The sequence below is a fragment of the Schistocerca americana genome, chromosome 7, assembly GCF_021461395.2.
Source record: "Schistocerca americana isolate TAMUIC-IGC-003095 chromosome 7, iqSchAmer2.1, whole genome shotgun sequence".
In the NCBI taxonomy this organism is placed as follows: Eukaryota; Metazoa; Arthropoda; class Insecta; order Orthoptera; family Acrididae; genus Schistocerca; species Schistocerca americana.
The window spans coordinates 427,896,608-427,918,833 of NC_060125.1; the positions used below are offsets into that span (position 1 = coordinate 427,896,608).

Consider the following 22,226-nt stretch of genomic DNA (forward strand, 5'->3'; position numbering starts at 1 on the left):
TCGATAACTTCGATGTTTCTGTGTCATGTACAACATCACACCAAAAAGGCATTTCGCAAACGTCAAGTCCTATTGCTGTACCTCTCAATAATCCTGGCATTTTTCTAAACAATTATTTTCCACATAGTATCATTTTTTCCAGCCTTACATTTTCAATTCGAATTAAGCTGCTTCCTAAGTTAGTGAAGGAGTTTACATGTTCAATTTCCTTTCTATGTAGCCCTAATTAGTCTATGTATGTCCCTGATGTTTTGATTGTTTCTGTCTTGGATGATGAAAATAGCAAGGACTCACAGCACTGTAAATCCACAGTCCGGTCACGTTAATGAAACCACCGTCTGTGTTCGACATCGCTGTGCAACAACAACAAACGGACAGAAAGTGACACACCTAACAGTGGAAGGTACATAAAGCGTGGAAAACAGTGCAGATGTTATCGTAATACATAAACTGAGCAATTGATCCGATGATCACTGGCTTTCGGACAAAGAATGGAATCATTCTCGTAACGGCTGAGCCCGTAAACTGTTAGCGTGTTGTTGTGTTGTTGTGGCAAAATATCCCTAACCAAAACTTGCGCCCAGGCAACAGGGCGCGCCACGAGCCGTAGATGACCGGGGTAAAGACGACTGCAGAGGTGTCTACGGGCGAACACATATGCAGCTGTTGAGCAACTGACCACCCAGATGAACCAACGTGCTACCATCAGTGTGTCCTCAATGACTGTACACCGAACGCTGCAGTGTATGCTCCTCTACTGCAGGAACTTGGTTCATGCACCCATAGTCACTGTTGTTCATCGTTGACAAAGCCTGGATTTTGCAAGCCACTCCCTCAGTTGGACTTCCACCGAGTGGCGACAGGTAGTGTTTTCAGATGAAACCACCATAAGCATCTTCCGCCAATTTTATAGTTTTTGTTGTTGTTAGTCACAAAGTTGTGTTTTGTGGTGCATTTGTAAATATTTACCGTTCTAAACACTTAAGTGCTGTAGTTAGTTAGTTAGTTAATTAATGAGTTACATGTTCCATAGAACATCTGAACGATTGTTTTATCGAAGTTATGCGAAACGAGTCAGTTTACAGGATATGTATACTGGCTACCACTTTTTGAGTAGAAATTCATAAATGTAATAGAAGGGATTGACCAGGAGAAATGATTTCAAATTAGATTTAAAACTTACTTCGCCACCCGTCCGACATTTTATGTTATTGGGCAAGTGATCAAAAATTTCTATTGCCGCAAATTTAACCCCTCCCTAAGCCACTGACAGCTTTAACAGTAGTTAACGTAGGTTACTTTTTCTGGTGTGCGTACTGTAAGACCTTCAAGACACACACCATCAGATTATTCGACTTGTCGCTCTAACGAAGTAGGCGAGTGTCAGCAATATGTCTCGTGGTCTTATCGTGGCGTGTTTATCTTCTGCCGTTAGGTCAGACGATAGAAATGCCACTTGCACCCTTCGAGTGGCAGATTGACGGTGACCAACTTTAAACAGAACGTGATTAATTTTCACACGCTTTTATTAAAATAATAAAAAGCATAGACATTATGTAACTTGATTCTGCTGTTTACAATTGACAATCTGAAGTTCCTTTGGTCTTGGTACGTAATCTTATTCTCAGATATCTCTGATACTTGACAAAAGTGTCTATACATTTATCTTCATGACTATGTACAGGAATATGATAATCTTATTAGGTGCAGACTGAAACTTGACTATATACTGGTACAGACTAATGCAGACTGGTACAGACTGCTGCAGACAAATGCAGACTTGTACAGACTGGTGCAGACAGGAGCAGACAAAAGCAGACTGACTAATTGGAGGTCTGTACACTCGTTATAATACCTTGCGCGTTCAGGTATCACTGCGCGAGTGTGATCCACGAGGAGAAAAGGTTCTACGTTAGCAGCAGTCTCATTGGCTGCGTTACATATTACTACACGGATCGGCGGAAGCAGAATTTGGTCCGTCTCTAAGGCAGCGCCATCTCGTAGTGCGGAGACGGACGAGTGCTGCACCTGCGCTGTTGTGCTTAGCGGGGCGCGCTCGAGTGGGAAAGTTGTGTACGTGCTGACTACGCCGAACTGTGTACACAACGCTTTTCCTCTCTAGGGTTGTAGGTATGTACATCATTGTTCCTCTCAAACGTCATCAGCGAAAACATGCATTGTGACGGCACAGCTAAAACGCCTAACTCCTTGGTTAGGTTAGGTTAGTGTTGTTTAACGTCCCGTCGACAACGAGGTCATTAGAGACGGAGCGCTAGCTCGGGTTAGGGAAGGATGGGGAAGGAAATCGGCCGTGCCCTTTGAAAGGAACCATCCCAGCATTTGCCTGAAACGATTTAGGGAAAGCACGGAAAACCTAAATCAGGATGGCTGGAGACGGGATTGAACCGTCGTCCTCCCGAATGCGAGTCCATAACTCCTTGAAGAGGTACCTAAATGCCATGGGTGAGCACCACATATTATTCTTATTGATCTCTCTCTCTCTGTCCGAACAGGCCTGGGAAGGCCCAAAGGTACCGTCCGGCCGCCATGTCATCCTCAGACCACAGGCGTCACTGGATGTGGGTATGGAGGGGCATGTGGTCAGGACACCGCTCTCCGGAGACGCTACTTTTCAATCAAGTTGCACCTCAGTTTGCCTCACAAGGGCTGAGTGCACCCCGTTTGCCAACAGTGCTTGCCAGACTTGATGGTCACCCATCCAAGTGCTAGCCAAGCCCGACAGCGCTTAACTTCGGTAATCTGATGGGAACAGGTGTTATCAGTGCTGCAAGACCGTTGGCTGTTCTCACTGATAGCTTTTGTGCAATCAATACTTTCTTCCTAAATGATGGTTTAACGTAGAAAAGAATTCCCTACGACATTACTGTGTGGAAATATGCAAAATATGTCAGGGGGTTTCCAAGTTTAGCACTTATGAGGAAGAGCAAAAGTAACTGAACTTACGTGTTTGAGAAGCTCAGTAATATGCTTCTTCCAGGCCAAGTTTTCATCAGTATGTACACCCCATAATTTAGAGTGTGACTCTATTTGCTGTACAGAGCTAAATGTAGCGTGTTCCTTCAAAATTTACAGAGAGGTCTTTTTCAGATACCCATTTAATCATTCTTTTGAAAATATCATGTATTAACTCTTCCGCTACTTTCTCTGTAATGGGATTTGTAACAACACTAGTACCGTCTGCACCAAGAACCAACATTAAAGCAATTTGGAATATATTGTTAATTTTTCACTTACAGAATTTTATGGCGAGTGAAATGTTATGTAATTTAGAATTCTTTATATAACATGTAGACAATTAATCCACACGTCGTCAGTCGTGAACCATCTTGTACCATGAAGCAGAACAAAGTCTTTTGTCATGGGGCATCTGGTACTTTACGAATGAACTGAGTTTCTTTAATGTCTTAACAATTTTATCTACCTTGAAAACAGAAATCTGTGGTAATTTCTAGTAGCTATTTCAAAACATATGCATCTGCCTAATTTGATTTCACTTACTGATTATTGATAAGTAGTAGAGTAATAATGTAGGAGATGGACTCTTAAATATAGTAGCCACAACGTTTTCTCGAGAACAACGCTTTTAAATTTCAATCTAATATTTGTTCCTAGGTACGTGACCATACTGGAATACATTTTCACATTTGACAAAACATCAATTTTATGGAGTAACTTTTATAATTTCAGAAAAATAATGCAGCACAAAATGTGAATAGCATCATTTCATAATGGAATAAGATAGTATGTTAAATTTCTGTTACAAGGATTGCTAGAGACAAAAATTTAAAAAGTATGCCATGTCAGGACACTCTACCCTACTTCATAGTGGTAGAGAACGGTGATCAGTTCTCCCTGAATCCTGTATGCACCTAAAAATTTCCGTTCTTTTCTTTATTAAGTCTCTATTTCCCTATCAGTTATTTTAATAGTACTTTTCAGGTATTGCTAGAGTAGCATAATTTTTGGAGAAATATTTTTCTTGCTGAAACGGCTTGTAAAACACCCTAAAATCACCTGGCTTTTTTTATAAATTTGCAGATGATTTCCGACTTGTACTTTATACAAGACACGCAGGCTTTCGCCAGGGTCGTGGCGAACACGAGCTCGTTCCCGCTGTACTACTACTATTTTGACTATGACGGCTACGGATCCACTGAATATGGTAAGCCTCGTTCTCACATTTTACTACACCGCTTACAGCTTATGTTCTATTCGAGTAACGGTGCACAGTTTACCTATAAATTTGCGAAAGTTATGACATTTCTCTGTGACTCCAAATTGCTACAAATCAAGTACAAAGACGAGTGACAGTTGTCAGAAGTATTTTAAGTTTAGCTCTGATTCTTGAGAATAATAACGAATGTTGAATGTTCTCATAAGGATTTGAGTGCGGTTCCGAGTTGTGGGCTACTTAGTACATTGCAAACCTTTGAGATTCGTCTACTTCATGATGAATGCTGTCCTCATCTTACATGGAATAGGTTTTCCCAAGAAATTACATTCCAGTTATTTTTTCGTACAGTTTACCATATTCCTCATCTAGCTTGAATTTCCCTTGGACGCTTACGTACTCGCTTACAAACAGTGCCTCGAGTTGTTTCCAAGCTGTTCTTTTTCTGTTTTTTATGTATTTACGTTCTTGCGGCTACACTGTATGCTAACTTTCTGAAAGTAGGCAATAGTCACTGAGAGGGGGGCGATTATGAAGGGGTTAGCGTAGACCATCATCCGTCGCAGAAACTGTCATTAGGTAAAATGATGTAGAAACTACTATGATTCCCATTGACGGTATAAAAGAAGATGAGCACACTGATTTGCTAATTTCCTTTGTGGGAAGTGAAGTAATAGCCAATATTAAAATTATACCTCACCAATGTAACAGAATAAAGAGAGGTCAAAATGTAAACACAACGATCTTTGGATGCCCGATGTAAAAGGAACAGGTCAAGAAGCAGTTGGGAAAAAATCCACAAAATTATAATAACTTCAAAAACATCATGGACGATGTAACACAAAAACTGACTCTGCCAAAACCATTTGAATGCAGCTGGAACCTCATGCCTGAGAGTCGATAAGGATACGTCGATGGATGGAGAAAAACGAGGGAAAATTATCGGGGAAATTCTAGAACAAAATTCGAATGACGTCCACTACATACGATTCATAAAAAAAGTTTGCGGTTGAAAATACGAGAGTGACAGGTGAAGCCGTCCTCCGTCTACCTGCTGTCGTCGACTATTCTGACGGAAGATATAAGGTTACTATGTTCTGTACAAGCCAGGATTTTAGTTATATATGTACATCAGATGGAGCAGCCACAAACATCTTCACTGTAACGGCGACTAAATTTCGGCTTTTCCTAATAGTTAATGTTACCTTTTTGGCTGAGTCGATCTGCGTTACCGAAGACAATATAGCTAGTAACGTCTTTGGGTGTTAGTTATTATTCACCAATATAAGCGATGTTATGGAAAGCGGTTTAGTTTTTTATTGAAAACATTCAATAATAATTACATGACCATGAATGATTGCCTTTTGTATAGAGGGAAAAGGAGGATTGATCCTACAATTACTCTCAGCAATTACGGCAACTAAAATGTCCATGATTTTTATAGTTCGTCACTCAAAGACATTATAGCAAGGACTATGGTCCATTATTATACTTCGCTACAGTCATTCAAACTTCGTACGCTTTTATTTTCTCAAAGCTAAGTGGCCAATTCCGTTCTTATATTCAATTTAACGTCCCTTCGTATAGTCCACAAATCCGATTATCAGTTATTCGGCATGTAGCAGCACTCTGTCTTCAGGCTACAAGAGGCCCATCGGGACCATCCGACCGCCGTGTCATCCTCAGCTGAGGATGCGGATAGGAGGGGTGTGTGGTCAGCACACCGCTCTCCCGGTCGTTACGATGGTTTTCTATGACCGGAGCCGCAACTATTCGGTCGATTAGCTCCTCAATTGGCATCACGAGGCTGAGTGCACCCCCGAAAACAGCAACAGCGCATGACGGCCCGGATGTTCACCCATCCAAGTGCCGGCCACACCCGACAGCGCTTAACTTCGGTGATCTGACGGGAACCGTTGTATCCACTGTCACAAGGCCGTTGCCATATTTGGCATGTACTAGAATTTAATACTGAGGACTACTTTTTCTCGCTCACACAATTCCTCAGATATTCTCAGTCTGTGACCTACAGCAAAAGTCTGTCCAATGTAAATTAACCATAGTTAATTTCCTTTGCAATTTGACAAAAGTGTCCTGACCCCTTCCGTAGCGTATCACACGCAAGTTCCCACTATAACGCACGCCGGAGCTACGTAGACTTCATTCAGAGCGAGAAAAACAAGACAAGAGAACCAACAATACCCGGACATGGTTTATGTAGTAGAATTTAGGAACAAAAGTTGATTTCTCTGAAGCGAAACTTTGCTGCGGGCATTATCCTGATGAGATATTATGTACCGATAACTTAATCAAAACCTTTTCAAAGCTATTAATTATTACCGATATCATCGATCACCTCTCCCCTATATAAATATAAGCCTGATAATATTGTTCTTAATTAAGAGCGCGGTTATACAGGTTGATAAAAATTGCTTTGATATTTTCGATTAAATGATTTATAAGTTCCGAAGACGACCTAAAGTTTTGGGTCAAATTTTAAAATAATTTCGACAGAGACCACTCCCGCAAAGATTTTGACAGTATAACCTGAGATGAACACCAAAGAGAAGACGACGTACTCCGTGCACACAGAGATTTCGAATAAAAGGGTATCTTATTCCGAATGAAAGAAGAGTTGATTGTCGAATTCAGTAAGACTTCGTGTGGTCCCCGTTGACCCAATGAAATTAATATAAATAATAATAGTGAGGTAGAATATTTAGGTATTATGTCTATCAAAATCGTTTGTGGTGCTTCGAAATTTAAGAGTTATAATTGGCAAGTGAAGTTGTCCGAGCTTTCAAAGCAAATATTCGTTTCCTTATAGCTGTTCATGTATCTGTACTGCGGTAACTTATTTGTGTTTTACAGGTATGGCACATGCTCAGGAAACGGGATACCTATTCATGCAATTGGTGGGAGGACCAAACAAAGATCCAAACTCAAATGACGGCAAGGTACTGGATCTGCTGACCACCCTCTGGACGAACTTCGCCAAGTATGGGTAAGTTCAAAAATTACTAGGAAGTTTCGTTGTATGTAATTGTGGGAAATCGAAATATTTACATATACACTGTAAAAAAAGTTTCGGTAATATTGGATGATTTAATCAAAAATTCAAGAGAAAGAGTTTCACAAATTCTGCAAGTCAGTAACGCGTTGGTCCACTTCTGGCCCTTATACAAGTAATTATTCGGCTTGTCAATGATTGATAAAGTTATTGTATGTTCTTCTGAGGGATATCATGCCAAATTCTGTCCAATTGGCGCCTTAATCGTCAAAATCCCGAGCTGGTTCGAGGGCCCTGTCCATATTGCTCCTAACGCTGTCAGGTAGGAAGAGATACGGTGAACATGCTGGCTAAGATAGGGTTTGGCAAGGACAAAGACAAGCAGTAGAAACTCTCGGCTTGCGCTGTCGGGAATTATCTTGCTGAAATGCAAGTCCGGGATGGCTTGCCATGAAGGACAACAAAACACGGCGTGGAACACCGTCGATGTACCGCTGTGCTGTAAGGGCGCTAAGGACGACAACCAACTCTCTCTCTGCTCTGGTGATGGCAATCTCCTTAGAGATTGTCTATATTCTGGTGTTTGTTGTCCTTGTCGTGGTACTGGGTTGAAATTTGTTTCTGGGCCTGTTGGAGGGCATTGGACTAGTCTGAGCAGACAGGAATCCATTACTAGGTGTGCTATAAAGCTGGCGAACTACGACAAACAAAGCGGCCTGCTATGAAAAGGAATGGCACCCGAGAACATCACTTACGGTTGTCAGGTTGCATGGCGGGCGACAGTCGTTATCCCACCACTGTCTAGGGCTTCTCGAGACACGTCTTCGGCCTGGAACCGCATCCACTGGAGTAGAATTGTCTTCAGTGACGAGTCCTGCATCGAACTGTGCCCCGATGAGTAGCGAATACACTTGGAGACGACTCGCACGACGATGGAATACGAACCTGTCACCCGCCACATGGCCCTACAATTAGGAACGATGATGCCGCATTCCATTCATTTCTTATTTACACGTCTATTTCCGTAGAACAAAACTGAGGAGCAAATCTCCATGGTCGTGGAACGTGTAAGTACATGACCTTACAACATAAAAGTAATAACATGTAAAATAAAATGACTATGACTCCTAAAAAGACGTCAAGCTTTAACTTTGCGTATACGCAATCAACAACGTAACAAAGGAATCAACTTAATTTTTCAAGGAACTCCTCGACAGAATAGAAGGAGTGAGCCATGAGGAAACTCTTCAGTTTCGATTTGAGAACTCGTTGATTATTGCTAGGATTTTTAAATTCTTATGGTAGCTTTTTGAAAATGGATGCAGCAGAATACTGCACTGCTTTCTGCACAAGAGTCAAGGAAGTTCGATCCAAATGCAGATTGGATTTCTGCCCAGTATTAATTTAGTGAAAGCTGCTTAGTCTCGGGAATAAGCAGATATTGTTAACAAGAAATGACACTAAAGAACACGTATATCGAGAGGACAATGTCAGGATATGCAGACTAATGAACAGAGGTCGACAAGAGGCTCGCTAACTTACACCACGTATTACCAGAACCGTCCATTTTGCCCTTTGAGAAAGGAGAGAGTTACCCCAAAATATAATGCCACACGTCATAAGCAAATGAAAATAAGCACAGTAGACTGCTTTTCGTGTCGAACCATCACTTGCTTCAGATACTGTTTTCATAGGGGAACTGGCAAGATTGAGTCTTTGAACAAGATACTGAACATGGGCTTTCCACGACAGTTTAATGTCGATGTCAACACACAGAAATTTTAACTTTTCAGTATCACTAACCTTATATTCATTCTGTGTAATTAGAACGTCAGATTTTTTTGAATTGTGTGTTCTGAGTCTTACTGTGCGTTAGTTTGTTTTCTACAATTCATGAAATAATGTATTGAAATGCACTATTTGAAACAAATCCAACGATCTACACAAACTCATTGACCACCAAATTAGTGTCACCAACAAAGAGAGTTATTTTAGAATCACCACTTATGTTGGAAGATACATATCATTCATACAAATAAGGAACAGGAGTGGCCCCAGCACTGGAGCACACCCCATTTAACTGTGTCCCATTCAGACCCCACATCGTAGCCATTTTAAGTACTACAGGGAACTACCTTTTGCCGTCTCTTCTTAAAGTCAATCAATTGTGAGCTACCCCCTGTATTCGATAATGGTTCAACTTCTGGAGTAACATTTTGTGATCAACACAATCGAACGCCGTGGTTAAATCAAGAAATACGCCAATCGTTGGAAACGTTTTGTTTAATCCATCCAGTACCTCAGAGAGAAAAGGGATATAGCATTTTCAGTTGTTAAACCACTTCTAAGACCAAATTTTATATTTGACAGCAAATTATGCCAAATGAAATGATCAATTATCCTTACGTACATAGCCTTTTAGCCTTTTCAACACCTTTAGCAAATACTGATGCCATGGAAATATGTCTAAAGTTGTCTGCATTATTCCTTTCTCCCTTTTTATTAAGCTGTACTACTGAATACTTTAACGTCCAAGAAACTGACCATTCCTAAAGGAAGATAATGCCCTCCCACTCACGCCGAGAGTTTCTACTGCTTGTCTTCGTGCTTGGCAAACTCTACCTCGGCCAACATGGTCGTCTGATCTCTCCCCAACTGAGAACGTTTGGAGCATCATGGGCACGGCCCTCCAACCTGCTCCGGGTTTCGATGTTCTAATGCGCCAGAAGTTGGCACGAAAACTCTCAGGAGGACATTCAACTCTGTCAATCAATTCCAAGCCGAATGCTTGCTTGTATAAGGGCCAGAGGTGGACCAACGCGTCATTGACTTTCCCAATTTCTGAAGCTCTTTCTCTTGAATAAATCATCACTTTTTTCTGAAATTGTAATCATTTTTTTGTCTGTACTTGTACTTCACATCTAGCGATTTCCGCCCCATTCGGACAGCGTCTTCGTGGTGCTTCGTTTCCTTTTTGTCGTAGGGTGTAATTTGTTTAGTAAATCTTGCCAATACTATTATTTCAGCCGACATTTAGCACGTCATATTCAGAACATTTGACTTGTAATCGTGATTTGTATATTTCGTGCTTTCCCCAAAACATTTCATGCCATGCACAGCCGCTTGTCTTCTTCAACATAACCTACTGTTACTAATGCCATCTTAGCACTGGAGTGAACATTAAAGTAGATGTGTAATTCGGTGATGGAATGGAATTTCAGGTTTAGGACCATTTAACACTTATAGATTTTGAGGGGCAAGACGTGTCTTCTTGTTGCACCACATGTAACCGATAACTGCCGCTGCAGCCGTAGGTCACGTTGTCGAGCACTTGGCTTGTGATCGTTTCTGAATGCTCACAAGCCACTTCGGAAGCCACGCCCTCTTTCACATTCTCGGCCACGTAGGCGCTCACGCCGAATTTGAGGAAGGATACAGCTGGTGCAGCCATGTCGTCTACGAGGCGTTAAACTCGAACTATTCGAACTCACATGCATCGCAGATACATAACCAGTTGTAGTTGTTACGGAAATGAGGTCTATTAAGCAAATGCTTACACATAGGTGATACGTTTCTCGAAGATAGAATATACTGTTACTACCAATTATATGAAGAAGAAAGCAAGTTACTTCATTGATGTCAATGCAGCTTATTGTGATGGAAAACAGAAATACAGACAATATTATGAAGCGCAACTTCTACTCACAACAGGCAGCACATCAGCATCATTTAAATTAAGGAGCCTAGTGTCTGTCCAGATTTCGTGTGGCCAAACAAATGACTCTTTTTTATAGGTGTATAATTTATAAAACGATTCATTGTTCTAACATGTTGAAGAGAGTTCTTTCTGTATTCTTGGAGGCACTCTGTTATAAGTGTTGCCTTAAATTGCTTCGTTATCAGTTCTTTGTGTTGATGTTCAGGATCATACCTTGAAATTTTTCTCACTAATTTTTTCATTTCGAATGGTGCACGCTGCGCTTTCTTAATAGATCGTTTATGAGACATTGTTATTCTTATTTCTATTGGGATATTTTGTTGCTTTGGAAACTTGATTGAAGTCACTGGGTATTCTACGTTACGTTTGTATTTTGCATGATATACGGGGTGTCCCATTTAACTTGTTCGCATAAAATAACTTTTCCCTGTTGCGTTAAATGAAAAACTGTTTAAACCAATGTTTTTGACATAAGTGTGTAGTTATTGCTACCAGTATAAGTTTTATGTATCCACACAGATGTAGGAGAGGTTAGCGTTTAAATTTTTCAAGTAGAACCATATACGTTTCAGTCAAGAATACACTCGCCTTCTCCAGGAACTACTCAAAAATGAATTAACTGTACCATTTCAATTCACGAAACTGGTAGCTATGGAAATGATAAATATTGCATAACTTCTCTAATTTGAATATCACTTCAGTGTATTTCTTTAACTAAATCATTTAATCGCGTCAAGGTGCCTTTGAACATTTTAAAATTACCAATAAACATTGAATGTAACAGTACTGCACTGATCAGCAATTGGATCCTGTTATTGTACAGTAATTATGACAACGCAGAAGTAACATGGACCTTTGTACTAACTTTTACTGTGATACTACCACCACAGGAAAAAGAGTGGTTACGTCCTAAGCTCAAAAGGATAAACACTGACATTTATACACAGTGTCGTTCTGTGGATGAAGGACGTCCTACGTCGTGCTAATACTTCCTCTGTGATGGTGGTACAGCAATCAGTAATAAGTTATTCATTTTCTCTGGTGTTGTTGGAACATTTTAGTAGACAGCATTCTACACAGCTCCCCACAGAAAGAAATCCAGTGGTGCAAGGTCCGGAGATCAGGTAGGCATGGTCCACCATGCTCAATCCCCCTACCATGGTATTTACGGTCCAGAATTCGTCGTACTAGTTAGGAATTATATTCAGGGCATCCATCGTGCTGTTACCACGTAACCATCCTCTGATTCAGAGATAAGGCTTCCAAGTGAAAAGGAAGAGTGTGTCTCACACATCGGGCATATTGTCTGCCATTTTGGTTGTCATTTACAAAGGAAGGCCCGTTACTGATTTCTCCAATAATTCCGCACCAAACATTAACGTTCCATGGTCGTAGACGCTCTACCTGTTGGAGCCATCGTGGATTGCCCGAGGACCAATAATGAATGTTTCTCATGCCGACAGTTCCTTTGCTGGATAATGTCACCCTGTCGGTGAAAAGGACATCTCAGAGGAATTACGGTTAGTCATAAGTAGTTGCTGAGAACGCTTCCAAATTTGAAACCTATTGTTGAAGTCACTTCCATGAATTTCTTTGTGTAAGTGAACTTGGTAAGGATCGAATTTATGACGTTGCAGACTGTGATGTGCACTTATTTTCGAGACACCAGCTTCATCTTGAATTCGTCTTGTGCTCATTTGTGGATTCACGGCTTCGTCTGTTCGTGTTCTACGACGATTTCTAGGTCTTGCATTTAACCTTTCCGATTCAAGTAGACGAGAAATGAGACAACCATACGTCTAGCGAGAAGGCGATGACTTGTCAGGGAATCGTCTACTGTACAATAGTTGTGCCTGAAAAGAATTTCGTCCGCCTACAGCAAATTAAAAAAATAGGTACGTACAGTCGTACTCAAAAGTATCCGAACGACCTGAATTGCATTTCGCCTGATTCACATGCAACCCACATAACGCAGCTGTCTAGCAGGTCCTCTAATCGCTCCTTGGTACAGTCGTTTGACTATTGAAAATGGTTCCAACAAGTCACCACTACAAAACACTGATCTGTATCGCAATAACTCAAGATAAAAAGTAATACTACGATACTACAAATATCAGGGAACACCTTATCACAGGTAAGACTGTCCTTAAGGCTTGTAAGCTCACATTTATTACAATGAATGACATACCGGAAATGTTACCACTCTCATTATTACGTCAGATAGGTAACGCACGTAGTAAGTTCGACGTATTCATGATTTCCTCTTCAAAGTAACATACCGTACTTATCATTTAACACAAAATGACATTAAAAATTTAAGTTATTCACGAGCAGATAGTTGAGAATATGTATGAACTTCAAATGACACGACGAAACGTCTCGTTCTGCATATGGATTCAAACTCAGGTCATGCACACTAAGCAAAGATTTCGTGACTGACGGAAACTAACAGTCATTCCTGATTAGGCATACAGAAAGTGATATACCTCGATTTTAGACAGTATCAGTTAGCAAATACCAACTTTAAATTACATAACGCAAACATTTATAACGGACGCGAATTCCTACCCAGCACCTATTGTCCCTGTTAACGAACTACAAGAGATGTTAAATATTGCTTCTTAACGAGTAACTTATTTGAAATGCCGTGAGGTAAAGCTTTGTGTTGGACAGGGATTCGAACTCAGAACATAATTAGATAGATATCGAAGCACAATCAACTGTGACGTACCGGATTTTCTCGGCAGTAGCTAGATGTTTTAACTGAAATGACGAGACGAAACATTAATTTTTTCCTTCCCAGGACTCCAACCCGACACCTATCGCTGTTATATTGTAGAGAAAAAGAACGTTAAATATGGGTTTGTTGCACCAGCAGCGACATGTGAGCATGTTTGAACTAGAAATAAATGACGAAGAGTTCAGTGCTGACTGGGAATAGAGTTCCACGCATACCGTGGTTGACTACACACGAAGAGACGTCAGCTACCGAATTTTTCTCCACCAGCGGCTCGGAATAACATCTTGAACTTACAGTGATCTCGCAAATAGTTCTGTGTCTCACTGGGAGTCAAAAACGTCAAATATCGTTAGTGTTGACATCGAATGAAAATACATTAAAAATCGAGATTATTATCATCCAGCAGATAGGTGTTCTCATGCTAGAGCTTAATAATACATAATGAAATCTTTAGTGCCGCGCCAGGAGTCGAACCCATTCTCGCACAATATGTGGAGATGTCGAGGAATCTGCAGTTTTGAACAAACAACAAACTGTAGCCGAGCTGTATTGTCACGAAGGGATCAAATTCTGCGTTAAGGGTGGTCTGAGTTGCATTCCCAGTTCAGAACCAATTTTATCGACATACAGAGGCTCAGATAAAAGATGGAATACGTGTCCTGTGAGCCTACATGGCGTTTGTTTCGTCACTAGAAATAAACAACTGGTATAAGAAAGGTTACTGGGGATAGAGTTCCCACATTTCGCCACTCCAGACTCTATTGTGGCTCAACCTAAGGTCTACTTGGTAGAGAAGGAATATCATTTTTAATGTGAATTTCAGACCACAATGCCATTATATCTTCTTCACTTGGTCTAGCCAGAAGAGAATGGAATTTGTCCCTCCCTATCTAAAATCACTGACCCAAGTTGGAATCGAACCCACACTATACATATATGAACCTATCATCAACCCAACAGACCACCAAATCCTTTTCTCAAGAGCTCATTTTTCTGTCATAGCGCCGTTGCACCACACTGGCTGAGAAATCTGACACACAGGCTCCCTGTATCAATTTGTAGCATGTTCAGTAAATTCATTTACTTGGTTGACCGAATCACCATGAACTAGCTGCCTCGGCTACCCAGTGCATGCATTCATCTTTATTTTGTAATCACCAAAATAAAATCACGTAACTGCCACCAAACAGAACTCCCAACAGTGTAGGATGCAGAAATTAAAATAGAAAGTGTTCCTTTCCACGTGAGCTACTCTATTGCGCTATCGGCTATCGGTTTGTTGAAAACGTCGTGCAGTCCAAAAGAAAAGGTATAACTGTTTGTCTCTCATAAGTATTGACCTGGTGACATGCAATATCCCACAGCGCAGTGGAACGCAGAAGTTCTGGAGGACTTGTTATTAACTTCTGGAGCTTTTATAGCTGTGTGTCACCTAGTGGCGTAATGGTCAGTATCGCGCACGGTAGATACGAAATCACGAGTTCTAGGGCATTCACTGCAATATTTTTAAAACGCAATTCTGCTGTTTGCTAAAATTATCAGTCTAATGGAACTTGTAACATAATTTCCTTCACTTCCCAACCCAAAATAGTCGTGTGTAGAAAAAGGGCTAACTACTGCAACATTTTGTTCATTTCAGGGATAATAGACAGCTAGACAGTAGACGCATCTCGAAACTTTTGTATGGGTACAGCGCATCGTGCCAAAACACGTCGGAAAAGTATTTTCTGCATTAGCTGTTGACTGTAATCAATAAACTGCATGTGCATTTTCAGACTGTAATAGATACTACTCACTTAGATTTTGATTGGGTCTGTGTTTAATTGGTATGCTGTGTCATATTCAAGAAGTACGCAAATGTGGCATTTCATAAATAAAGTTATGTATTCCTAGAAACCAAAAATTTTTCATGTCATCAGCTGGAAGAGGCGTTACCTGTTGTGCAGCATTGTAAGTTTTTCACCATTGCACTATGACCCGAAAGTACTTTCTTCCGATTTCCTTATCGATGTTTGATCTGACTGCTTGTAGCTCTTTCACAGAAGGGATAAAAACGCTACAGTCAGTGAGACTGGTACTGCGAGCCATATCAGACGCCTTTTCACAGGTCAGCACGTTACCACAGAGCTGGCCAAGAACTATGTGTCTTAGCTTCCTCTTACGAGACCAATAGTGGGTAGAACCTGTAAACCGCTATTTGAAGGACGAGATTAGTTGCGATTTCCACGTGCAACGACTTTCCTGGGCTGAAAACCGTAAATTTACAGTCTTTTGTTACTCCTCAAGCGATAATAAATCAGATTATTCAATGGAAATGACAGGTAAAATCAAGTGAACTTTGAGGCTTAATTCCGTACACACCAGGAAGTAAATCGTCGATCACATAGTTGCCAAACATACATTGCCTTGTTGCCAAATCTCAGTTACAATACCAGCAGGAAGAAGACAAACAGATGTGATGTTACAGCGGGCTGGGAAGTGAGCATAGCTGGTGTCTCCAACTCGCGGCTGCTACAGCCTGGAATACGTAATGCGTCTGATTCACATTTCTGTAACTGGGTATAGGGACTGGAGCGTAGATACTACTAATACTCAGAACTGACTGCAAACTAAGCATCATAAATAAGTAACTCTCATAGGTTCTTTTCATATTTCTTTCGTAAGTGTACTCAAAACTAAGAAATTCATTCACAGACGTTTCCGTGCCTCGCCGATAGTCGAGCACAACAAACCAATAAAAATAAAAAAAGAGAGTGTGTGTGTGTTGTGTGTGTGTGTGTGTGTGTGTGTGTGACAGAGAGAGAGAGAGAGAGAGAGAGAGAGATAAAAATCAAAAAGAATGAGAGAGAGAGTAAAAATTTGTAAAGAAATTGAATCATGGTATGTAAAGAAATCTTTCATTAAAATGCCACGTTCCACATCATTACGAAATATCGTATTCATGGTCTATGAAACAAGAATTAATCTAATGTAATCTAATCTAATCATATCATATTGATGGCTAGCCATGAAGAGTCATGAATTACAGAAGTTTTTGCCAATACCAGTAACCAAATCTAAACTTGAAAATAAAAGACGACAGTTTTTGTAATAAACCGGAACTTCTATCAAGACCCTTTCGCCCCTGTTAACTAACCACGAAAGATGTCTGATATACCTCTATTCTGAAGTAACAAAGTGTGCACGCATTTAAAGATGAAGTGCATGATGTGAAGTTCTGTGACGGAGATACGAACCCAACACGTAATCGGATTGTTAACTAAGTAAAATCAAATGTTAGGTATCGGTTTTTCTTACCTGTTGCTAGGCGCTTGACTCTAAAGTAAGGATACAAACTTTTGTGCCCAAGCGACAATCGAACTGCTCACCTACCGTGCATCCACGAATAGCTTAAGTCTCAGTCGCTTACTCACAAATAGTAAGATGTGTGCGTGTTTGACCAGAAATAACGACACCTATTGCGATTGTTGGCAACACATGAACAGACATTAAAAACGCATGTTAATTTTCACTAACAGGCCGCTGTGCACGTCATAGGGCTTGAAATGAAATTGTGAATAATTTTGTACTGAATCAGGATTCGGACCCATATACTTACCTTTGGAGGAGACCTAGAGAAGACTGCAGTCTTGAGAGAAGGAACATAATGATTGAACTATACTGTTAAGAGAGATTCAATTCCTCGAAAGAGGAGATACTAATTCGAATCACAATCCAGTACCAAATATTTCAACGTCCCTAGTTCAATCAAGTACAAGTAAAGTAAGAAACCTGTTCCTTTAAATGGCTATCGGTTCGTCGAATAAAATAAAATTTTCTAATGTAAGTAAGTATACCGGCGACTGTATTTCTGTCTACCATGACTTCCACTATGTCATTTCCCAATGTAAACCGGCTCTGCCCAGTTGGTAATGAAGGAACGTGATGTTTAACGCAGATTCTGGATTATAACGTCTTTCTCTTGATGTTAAGGGGCTCAAGCAAATCTGTTTGTGCCTCTTGAAAGTAAATGCCTGAACCCACGCATTGCACCTGTCATAGTTCGTTCCGCCAGGCATTGTGGCCACATTTCCCAGCCCCAGGAGTGTGCTGTAACAAGTGATGTGCTTAGCTTACAAAATTAATCACGGTGAAAAAACGCGAGACTGTTAAATGGTTAAGTAGAAGTAAGCTTCTGAAGGGGAGATTATGCTATTCTCATGTCAGCAGGATGTAAAGACCGTTCTAGGCATCATAGGCTCGATGTGAAGCCATTTTGAAATTTTCACAAATTCAGCAAATTTCTTAGTTCGAGAAAATCCACTGGGAAGTGTGAAGTTACCGGATAATTCAATTATTACCGTCATTATTACTATCATTTTCTTCATACCGCCGCTGGAACACTGTACTTGAAGATCATTTGATGCCTTTTGGTCATTATAGAAGTAGTTTCCAAAGAACAGGTTCTTTCCCTGTCTACGGAATCCTTTTCATGTTAATATCAAACATCAATTATAACTCGTAGATTACATTAAAACTAAAGTAATTGATGAAGACGTTACTTGGTAACAGAAACGCGCTGCCTTTCTTCATTTACTTGCGCCTAGAGATGGCTATCGAGTACTACCAAACCAAAAAACAAGAGATCTTACTGTCTTCCGATATACGTCGCCGTCAGTTCTTCCTTATGATTTGGTCGACATGACCTGTTTCAAGTAGTGTATGACAGACAATGTTTTAGAAAATCAATTGTTTTCCTTTGCAATAAACAGAAAAATTTTCGCAATATTAGTTCAAATTTAATATTCGCTTCTATACTGTAGGAAAGTATTTCACAGTTGCAAAACTCGCATCCGAATCTTTTACCTTACACTTGGTCGCTGACCATAAATTCTAGCTCCGAGTGACACCAGATTAAGTAACCTAATGTAGCGAAGCCTGTTTGCCAGTGCTCTTTCTCACGTCAAAATACGCAATTCACTCATTGGCCTTCATAAGTACACTGTAACAGTAATTTCTGTGTGTATGCAATGCATACGGATTAGAATTTAGTGGTGACCTCTCTTCCACTTCTGTGTACAATATGCCTGACCTAAACGGGCCTTTTATGGTTACAGGCCCTGGGCAGTGCAACATCATACTGACAACAGTAATGTGCTGATTCTGACAACCTGACTGTTCGTTTTACCTGATTTTGTAATAAGTTAAATAAAACAACATGAGCTTCCAGTGGGAGACATTTCGTCCTCCTTTTCACTCTGTGAAATTTGTCAGTAAGCTTTTTGCCTTCCAACCAGTGAAATGCGGTAGAGTACGGCCGGTATATGATTCACAAATCACGATTTAGTGCCGTTAAGACGATTTATTTATACGTCACAAAACTGCACATAGGTGCAATCGATTTCGAGGTGCAAAGTGTTTATCTTATTTTTGTGACAGGTGGGAATAAGTGATTTCCAAAGACTTTTTATTGTACTCAAATAATCTTTTATCACAAAGTAACAAGTTAAGTGTTTTATTCGTATCTATTTGGTAGGAAACTGTAATCGTGATGGAAGATTATACACCTGAATGTTTGACACAACTGGTAGGAGAAAACGCTGCATATTAACCAAACCCCGCGCCTCCTCTCCATATCCTCCTATGACACGAGCACGGGATTCTCCTTGCATACCGCTACAGAGCTGTTCCTAGCACAGCTTAGAAATGGCAACATCGTCACAAACATTAGGCAACACAGTGACAGGGCAATCACTTCCGCGTATGGCACTGAATTGACTCGCTAAATTCACTTGATATTCCCTTTCCATTTGAATGATTCGTGGTATATAATCCGCATCTAAACTAAGACACTAAGACAGAAAATTCAGTTTTTTGTCTAAAGAAATGCTATTCTTCAGGTAAGTGACAACTTTTATTATCTTTCACGATTCGTTATGAGGCTGAGCGACCAATACCATGATGAGAGCGGCGTAGAGGCAGCAGTGCGTCCGTAGCCCGTGGTACCGCCCGTGTCTCGGGTCAGAACGGCCCAATCAGTCGTCAGTTCTAACCGTTATAGGGGCCAGCGTGTGCGAGCTTTTTTTCTGATATATTTTATGGAGCTGCCAATTTCCAGAAAAAAATTTGTGTGGAAATCGGAAGAAAACCTTTACACATCAAATCCTCTTGGTAGTTCGACTCAGTAAGTTGCGTTAATGGTCATAGATCTTGGCTTTGTGACTGCCAAGCTGCTTCGCAATACCAGCGTCTCTGAAGAAATTCGAATCGACCATCAGCGATACGAATTTCAATATCGTTCATCACTTAAGACTCACATGCCAGGATGATAAGTATGAAGGAAATGAACCTCTTGATTACTATAGGGCCTCTATGCTAAATTTCCACAGTAGCATTTAGGAACTCCCTGCAGACATTTGCTAACAGCGGTTCTAGCAACTTACTTTTTCACTGGGTAGCTTCAAATATGGGCAATTTTGTCGCCTTAAATCCAATTGAATATTTTAAATATCACTTGTGAACAGCGTTCACTTCTCCATTAATTAAGGTATAGACCGCAAAACAAGCAATTTGCCTGAGTAGCTATAGAGCAGGTTCTAATAGGTATTGACACAATCTTTTACCATAGAGAATCAAAGAAAGAAACCAAACACATTACATTGCATTTACTCTCTGTGCCCTGACTAACACATATGAATCCATGACAATAATAAATTATTTGAGGAACCTCCAGTGAAAGGAAAAAGAACAGAATGTGACGCTTTAATTGTAGTGCACTGGATCAGAAAAAATGAAATTAATTCTGTGTCACATTGCTGTATTGCATTCTAGTATAATAAAATAATCATCAAATAAAAACGGTTTTGTGCCTCCTTTGCTATCAAGAGCGAAACACAAATCGTAGACAGATTTTATGGGTCACAACTCAACAACATTAAGGCATTTTACATGGTCGAGAGTGCGGAGTGGAGCAGACGTTGTCGGCAAAAGGCCAGACAATGCAGTGCCTCAGCCCCCGCCGGTAGGCAGTAAACGGGTCCCAGAGAACTCAGATGCATGCGGTGTTCAGAGGCAGATGGTCGGCAAAGAAATCTTTCGCTAAAACATTGTTGGACCAAACTATTATTACCATTGCGACAGAAAGAGAAATCTATTGTAGATTCTCTTGAATTACACTCATAGCTTCAGCACCGAGGGGAAAGGGGCGATAAAAACTTTGTCGACGTGTGCATTTAGTTATCAGAAATCGTATTAGACTACGGTCGTAGTCAAGAATAAAGTACTAAGGCTGAAGTCAAGACTTCCTGTGGGATTTGCCGCATTCTTCACTGTTGCCAGATCGAGCATATTGCCGGACATAGGATTCTGAGAGGAGCACAACTGTATTGCCCACCTTACGTGACGACTCTGGGGTCAATTTATTGCTCTAAGACTGTATCTACAACACATATTGCACGCTGAAGATCCACAACAATTAAAAAACAAAAGTAGTTTATGAGAGCAATGTTAACTATAGCGTTCGAAGTATTCATAGTATTGTATATGTGTGTGTCAAGGAAGACAAGGATACACAGTCTAGCTTCAATATTATAAATTCGCCTCAGTTTGCGGATGAACTCATAATCATTTTGAATATTTAGCAGTACTGTACTCATTGGTGTTAAACTCGTTTTCAACCAACGATTCCACAGCTACAGAAACACTACTTGTGATACCTCATAGACAAAATACTTACACAGTGCTATCAGACGAAAAGATGAACCTGACACAAATTGTGAGAAAATTGTTTTACAGCCTTCGTACCTGGATAATGAGCTTTTTCCTATTTGAGTTGTCTGTGAACGTTGCTGCTTGAGATGATTTAGGACGAAACTAAATTCCTTCAGCTACGACAATGTTTAAAGAAATCGTCTTAACGGCACTAAATCGTGATTTTTGAATCGTTTACCGGCCGTACTCTGCAGCATTTCGCTGGCTGAAAGGCAAAAAGCTTACTGAGAAACTTCACAGAAGGAAAAGGGGGACGAACTGTCTCCCACTGGAAGGTCATGTTGTTTTATTTAAATGATTACAAAATCAGGTAAAACGAACAGTCAGGTTGTCAGTATAAGCACATTACTGTTGTCAGTATGATGTTGCACTGCCCAGGGCCTGTAATGACAAAGAGCCCATTTAGGTCAGGCATATTGTACACAGAAGTGGAAGAGAGAACACCACTAAATTCTAATCCATACGCATTGTATACACACAGAAATTACTGTTACAGTGTACTTATGAACACAATGAGTGAATTGCGTATTTTCCGGTGAGAAAGATCACTGGCAAAAAGGCTTCGCTACATTAGGTTACTTAAACTGGTGTCACTCTGACCTAGAATTTTTGGTCAGCGACCAAGTGTAAGGTAAAAGATTCGGATGCGAGTTTTGCGATTGAGAAATACTTTCCTACAGTATAGAAGCGAATATTAAATTTGAACTAATATTACGAAAATTTTGTACTTGGATAGCTTAGAATGAAAATCTTTCTGTTTGTTGCAGAGGAAAACAATTGATTTTCTAAAACATTGTCTGTCATACACAACTTGAAA

The 22,226-nt window shown here is 40.4% G+C and overlaps 1 protein-coding gene across 1 annotated transcript in view; it reads left to right on the forward strand.

Annotated features, from left to right (window-relative positions):
* LOC124622982 (venom carboxylesterase-6-like) overlaps positions 1–22,226 on the forward strand; it is a 111,669-nt gene that overhangs the window by 69,585 nt on the left and 19,858 nt on the right. The window contains exons 8-9 of the mRNA XM_047148771.1: positions 4,060–4,183; positions 7,064–7,196. Coding sequence (XP_047004727.1) covers positions 4,060–4,183; positions 7,064–7,196 — 257 coding nt within the window. The remainder of the gene's footprint in view (positions 1–4,059; positions 4,184–7,063; positions 7,197–22,226) is intronic.